At 41.7% G+C, this 6,988-nt stretch overlaps 1 protein-coding gene across 1 annotated transcript in view; it reads right to left on the bottom strand.

The window, feature by feature from the left end:
- Positions 1–313: 313 nt before the first annotated feature.
- The window catches only part of LOC137871232 (MAM domain-containing glycosylphosphatidylinositol anchor protein 2-like), a 161,335-nt gene continuing 154,660 nt past the window's right edge, over positions 314–6,988 (bottom strand). Inside the window, 1 exon segment of the mRNA XM_068708952.1 lies at positions 314–6,803. Within this exon segment, the coding sequence (XP_068565053.1) occupies positions 6,715–6,803 (89 nt within the window). The 3' untranslated portion in view covers positions 314–6,714.

Genomic DNA, 6,988 nt, shown 5'->3' with positions numbered 1-6,988 from the left:
GGGGAGCACTGTCAAAAGAACAATTTGCACAACACAAAAATCTTTTGTTTCCGGCCCTTTGAGTGGGAGACAGGTGGTCACTGTGGGAATAACTTGGCTTTCCCTTTGAAAAAACTGTGGGGACAGAAGTGTCAAATACAAGCAAGCCACAGAAACAAGAGGGCTTGTGTGAAAGCACTGAGCTCATAATATGGAACATTGTGTTCTATTCTATTGCACTTTACTATGTTCTAGTCTCATGCTGTACAATGGAACATTTATTTGACACAGCCCATAAAATATTCCTTTTCTTTATTTTTTCATTAGTTGCAGGTATGGCACAAAAAATGGGTGATAAATCCAAAGAAATACAGTGAAAAAAAAAGCCTGATCATATATAAATATAGAGCACAAAACAGAGAAGAGTGACAGGTCATCATTACAGGGTGTCGGCACACAACAAGATAAATAACATCACTGAAACACAGCTTTCTCAACAACCTTGATGTAACAGCATCAAATCTCATTATTTCCAGGAGTCTTTTAAAATGTGAGGGTAGGAGGGGGGGGGGGGGGGGGGGGGGGGGGGGGTCGGGCGATTTCCTCTTCATTTTGTCATCCATGCTGCACCGATGGTAAATAACTGGACAAGTAAAAATGGAGTCTGTGTGTGCGAGCAGTCATGCTGCTCCTGCCTGGCCTGTGATTCCATCGAGAAGCAGTGAGATTCACTCCAACACGCGGGAAACAATAAAGTACCAAGAGGTGGCAGTTTTCCCACTGGTGAAGTTGTCACACTGAGCAGCCATGCCATCAAATAGCGACATACTGCTCCTTCCCTGACAGAGTAAAATGAGATCTCTGAAATGTGTCTACCTCTCCCAGTTATTTAGTGAGACTGCAGTCAGCCTCCTGTCGAGAAGTCCCTCACTACTGCCAAGCCACTGTGTGAAAGTGAAAGAAACTCACCGCATTAAGATGGCTATTTTACTCTCGAACACACATTCAACACAGTGGTAATGGTTCAGGTTTAATATGACAGACATTTTGTTCCCATTTGAGTCCCTTATACGAACACTTTTCTGACTGACTTTTCTGGTCGTTCCTATCGCCACAAAGCCCCCCCCCCCCCACTGTTGGCACCAATTTTCTCTGCTGAATCAATAAAGCAGGGTGTGTGTAGTGATAATTGGGGCTATCGGTTGGAATTATATCACGCTAGTGGAACTGAATGGTTATTCAGGGTGCTAAAATAGCGCGATGAATGGCACAATGTGACAAAGCCCTTCTTAGGTTGAACAGAAAATGAGAACATTTCCACTCAATAAGAAATGTTGGGACTGTTCCTTTTAGAGACCCTTGAAGCACTAGGTATCAAACGTGTAAACACATGGTAAGAATAATACATTACCAGGTAATTATAGCTGTAACTGAGAGAGTGAAATGTGAAAGTTACAGCTGGAAAAAAAGAAAAACACCTTTCAAGAAACTACATTACAGCGGCATAACAGAAATGACTTCAAGCCACAACTGTTCCACTTGTGGGTTATAATATTACAAAGTATGCAATTTCTAGGAATTAAGGCAATACTTTGTTTTAAATTACATTTTCTCACATAGCAACTGGTCATGGTTCAACTCACATGGATAGGTTTAATCAAATTCACCACAGAACCTGGGAAACAGTTTCAGCACGCTGCATGTTGCACCAATTATGTTCAATCTACAGCCTGCACAAACACTGACAGACCGCATCCTTTAATGCTACAGTGCCTCCATTTTAATGGTATTAATGTAAGCACCGGGTACATTCATCCACAACTGCATAATTCCTTTGTGTATTTGTCAACGCACAAAAGAAAAAAACAAACAAACATATTTTCACAAAGGATGCAACAGCATCGAGTCAAGACCTTGTTTGTTTCCTTGGTCCTTGTCAGTTCAAGACCAACGTGTAGCCCATCATCACACGACGGCAGTAAGGAAGGTGGAGCTGCATTTAAAAAAAACAAAAAACACGAGTCCTCTTCGTAAAATGTACTTCCCTCCTCCCACCTACCAAATGGATATTGCCTATTTCTCTGCAATACCGATGAACTTGTCTTATGTTTTTAGCGGTGGTACAAAGGAAAAGACAAGTGTATACTGTGACCATGTACTCTGTAGTGCAAACCAATACAACTGACCCAAACACCTCATGTGTAATGTTAGCATTTGTCAAAAGTTTTTTGAGCTTTACTTGACTCAGTTTTATGGGCGAATTTTCACATTGTTCTTTCCAAAGGTTTTATCTAAACTTTAACACTTAAATCAACGAATGGACTATTTATAGCAAACAGTTATACTTATATGGAAAAGGCTCTTCTGTTTGAACGCGCTCTGAAAGACTCTGAGCAGCAGCATGGACTCCGCTGGGTAAATTAATCCCCTCTTATTAAAAGACATGGAGGTCAAAACGTTGTATAATCAACAACAGCAGAAAAATATAGCACATAAGGTGGAGGTTTGGGTGGTGGTGGTGGTGGTGGTGGTGGGGGGGTCAAACACAAGTGGCAAACTCCAATGCTTTTGTCTGCACTGACGCCGTGCTCTATCTGAGAATGCAGTAGTCATTACTGGACAATCAGATTGCAGATACTATATAACAACCTTTATATTTTATATTATCATAAAAGAGTTTTTGAGGTGCTGGACTTAATAGATTCCTGGAGCGGTCTACCAAGAAGAAAAGAGAAGAAAAAGACAGTCACTTTATTTTTGTAACCCTCTATTAAAATTCATGGCACTATCATCACCACTGCAAAACTCTCGCACAAAGCGTCAAACGTAAGTGTGTGGTGTGAGAAACATCTAATACTGTGTGTGTGTGTGTGTGTGTGTGCCGGTGGGGGGGGGGAACAACACACACAAAATGACTTGATGAAACTCTTGGCGCACGCAGACGCACTCAGCTCCAGCACCCCCAAACTAATCAGAAGCTACAAATACCTCAAACCCATTTCCCCTCGTTAGTTCATGAGCGCCGCAACTACAGACGCCTGGAATCGTTCAAAAAAACGAAGTCAGTAAACACGACGCTGTTTACATATTCAAATACTGTTAATCCCCTTCAATTGTACTTTGAAGTAGCTTAGAGGACTTTTATCAATATAAAGAGCAGAGCCGAGTGTAAGCTACTCACCAGACTCACAACTCACGCGCACACAAAGGGCAGAGGCTCACACAGGGTGCGTGAATTGCACAGAAATGGAAATGAAGGATGCGGTGAGAGCTGTAATACCACGGAAACAAACAATGGCTCCTTTTTGCTGTCCAATTTTTAGCAGTTCTGGGAAAATTTGACAATACTTCCCTCACACAGATGGAAGTTTTGCGGATGAAGGTACCCCGGAATTTTAATAATATACAACACAAAAGCAGGATAAAAATCTGTTTTTTTCCCATTCAGGTCTGTTTTTGAAAGGCTCATGCTGATATAATTCCAACAAACACAAAACTAATTTCAAAGTATGGCAAATATACAGAAGGAATTTTTGCAAACTCAGGCTGTTATTTAGAAGCTCGAGTTTTGGACCAGTATGTATACATACTGTCTTTGTGCTAAGCTAAGCTAACCAGCTTTCAGCGTGAAAGTGAAAAAGCTCATTCCCCAAAAAGTGAAACTCCTACTTAAAAAAAAAATTGAACCAACACCAAATGCGATCTTTCATGTCATTTTGAGTCACTCATGTACCGCACTAAGCTGCAGCTGCTGTTACACGAGACTTGTACAGGTGCTCAGGGTGGCAGTAAAAGGAACAGTTACCAACATATCTAAAGGAACTCGTATCCATACTTAGCAACAGTGACGACTGCACGGGGCACTTTGGCACTTTTCATTACTCGCTATACCACAGGAGGATATAGCGGCTAGCTGATGGATATTTGATCTGAGCTTAGTATTTTTTTTTTGGAAATCGTGTCAAAGTCTGTGTCAAAGTCAGACGAACTTCACGTTCTTGATGTGTCCAAAACAACCTATGAAAGTCTGAAAGTTCTCATCATCAAAAGCACACAAAAAAAACAAACATATGTTTTAGTAAAACATTACATCTAGTAAGACTGTTAGAAAAGAACTTCCCCCCAGAACTCCATTTACATTCATTATGATCTGGGCCTTATGGAAATAAAAAGAAAAGAAACAAAATTAAAAAAAAAGGAATAGCAGAAAATAGCTGTGATAACGTCTCTGTAATAATATCATTTAGACTATTATGGTACTATAAGGATGCCCTGAAATGCTCATCATTCTGCTCTGTTTTTTTTTTTTTTTTTAATCTTCTTTACATGTGTCAGTTCTTTATCGCATCTTTTGTACACGGCTTTATGCTCACACATGTACATGACCCACTCAGGCCAGCCCAGGCTTCCACTGAAGAGGCTACATATGCTGAGCAACCACAACACCAAACCTGAACCTCAACCCGGTCCGCATTCACCAAGACCTCTTTTGTACTCCTGACTGGGTTCCCTTTCTGTCCTTTAGTGTTCTGGTTGCACGATAAATATGAATGTAACGAGTACAAAAAAAAAGATCAGTTTGCTGTTAAACGTGGACTTGGGTTGGAAAGCCTGTGGGAGTAGGTCACGCATGTGCAGAGAAATATAAAATGGATTTTATATGTTGAGACCTTAAACTGTATGTTGTGCTTCCTGTACTCCAACATAAAACATTTATCATAAACCTTTGAATAGAGCTTCTTTAACATTTACAAGTTATACAGTTACCAAATTGGTTTACTTCTTATGCTTCCATCAGCTTTGATACTTAAGCAATGCAAAGGGAGACAACAAGAAGAGAAAGGAAGTTAATTCATCTTCAACGGAAAAAAAAAATAAGAAACAAGACACAAGTCCTCAAAACATTTGTCATAACCAACAATGAACGGAATTTTTCATTTTCTTATTTTCTCTTTTTTACAATACATTTTTTTAAAAACCCCGCTGGTTAAGGTTATGGTCTCAGGTAGATCTTCCACAGTCAATCTTCACAGTTTGTGTAAAAGCAGAGAAACATTCTCGCTAGAGTAATAAAATATCATGACTATTATTATGGTCATTATTATCTTTTATTCTCATATTGTTCCATATAAATGGTGGAGGACAGGGGCGAGGCATATCACCCTAATGAAGAGCCTGCAGTCCCAAAGTTCCTGCTCTTCTCCCTGTACAACGCAATGTTTTATTCAGCAGTTGTTCTTTTGTTTAAAAAAATGCTCGCCCGCGGGGGAAGGAGAATTATGGGAAGAGAAAGTTGGGTATTCATTCGATGAAGTGTCTTCATCCTCCTGTATGATCTCGTCTTTCTGCAAAAAAAAAAAGAAAAAAAAGAAAAAAGAAAAAGATCCAGAGCCTCACTGTCACTGTTGCCGCTGTTTTCATCCAAATTGTTTTCCAAACCTGGTCTGCCAGCACTGCCTGGTCAGCTGCCCTCACATTGAACTACGCGTAGGCATAGGCAAAGGCTTAGGCGCATGCACACACACAAACCCACACACACACACACACACACACACATACACACACACAAACACACAGGCAACTGTCCCATCAGGAGTTAAATCAAGCACAACCCCATGCTCCCTCTGAACACGCATGCCCTCCCATCAGCACTTGTGGGGCAAAAGAATCATGTAGAAAATAGCCCATCAGAGGAAACATGAACAGAGATGTGTTCGATGTTGATTAACACCCAGGCTCACGATTCGGTTTGTAATCTGAAGGCACTTTGTTTCATGGCAGAAAGTAAAGTGGCTTCTGTTCCACAGGCGGACCGCCGACTGAATCTTCGAGTCAGGCCTCACTAATCGGACCTTTGTCTGCTCTCTGCCTGTCCCTCCTCTCTTCCTCCTCTCCTTCCTCCTCTCCTTCCACCTCTCCCTCTCACGTCAGCTCCTGAGCTTGAACTCCTCCCTGCCCTCCGGTCCAGCTGTCTACACCTCCGGCCGATTCCTCCCGCATTCATTGTTCCACCACCCTACCGTCGGTTGGCCACTTGGACTCGTGAGCACAGTGTTAATAGATACATAGGCAGCTACAGGGGGGGGGGGGGGGGTTTAAGCAGACGGAACTAAGTGTTGCCAGAGTCCTTGTTTTTCTACAGTTCAGCACCAAGCAGATAAAGAAATGCCAAGGTGTGACTTGAGGCCGGGCTAGAGTGAAAAACAAGTGGCGGTGATTGGCATCTGGTGCGAGAAAATGAAGATAAAGATACACAGAGAAAGGTCTGATTCCATGTATTTGTAAGCAGGGAAATGCTATTTCCTCCTCAAAAAGGCAGCAGTGTCTATATTCCGCCGCCTTCTAACGATATTTGTCATAACTTCATAAAATTGTTCTTGTGCTTTACAAACTGTCCGTCCTCCTTCGACGCTTGTGAACTCTTTCGGCAAAGTCCAGGCTTATTCGTCGCCCACCTGTCTTTGTGCTCGTAAAGATGTCCAGAGTCCTGCACCAAGGAGTTGTTTCTGTAAAAGAGGTCTCTTTAAAAAAAATTGCGCATCTTCTTTATTACTTTTTGTGTAACTTTTTTAAATCACGATTTTTTCTCTCTTTCGTTAATTTCGGTCCCTCCGAGGTCCGGCAGGAGACCCCTGCTGCTTTCAGGATGCATGAATCTTTGGTGATTGGATGCCGAGGGTACAGTTCACAGACGGTGGGTCTGAATATTCGCCTCTGAGATGACGGAGAGAAGGGTCACCTCTGACCTTCCAGGAGGGTCATCACCAAGGTGATGCATAGCAGCCATATATGGGAGGACGTGGACGGAGCCTTAGCGCTGAGATCTACAAGAAGAGACAGAAAATAGTGTCAGAAATCGATTTTATATACTCCAAAGAACACGTGAACATGTGATGAGCCAAGTGTGATTAAGGGCATAGTTCTCCATTTTGTGAAATACACCTATATAAAAAGTGAGAAGATTGATAGCACTCTAATGCATGCATCTTTGATAAATATGAAGCCACAG

Source organism: Cebidichthys violaceus, unplaced genomic scaffold (genome assembly GCF_023349555.1).
Source record: "Cebidichthys violaceus isolate CVI_PGR_0920_01 unplaced genomic scaffold, fCebVio1.0.p SCAF_14, whole genome shotgun sequence".
In the NCBI taxonomy this organism is placed as follows: domain Eukaryota; kingdom Metazoa; phylum Chordata; class Actinopteri; order Perciformes; family Stichaeidae; genus Cebidichthys; species Cebidichthys violaceus.
The sequence above is the reverse complement of the archived record's forward strand: the minus strand, read 5'-3'. Positions and strand labels throughout refer to the sequence as shown.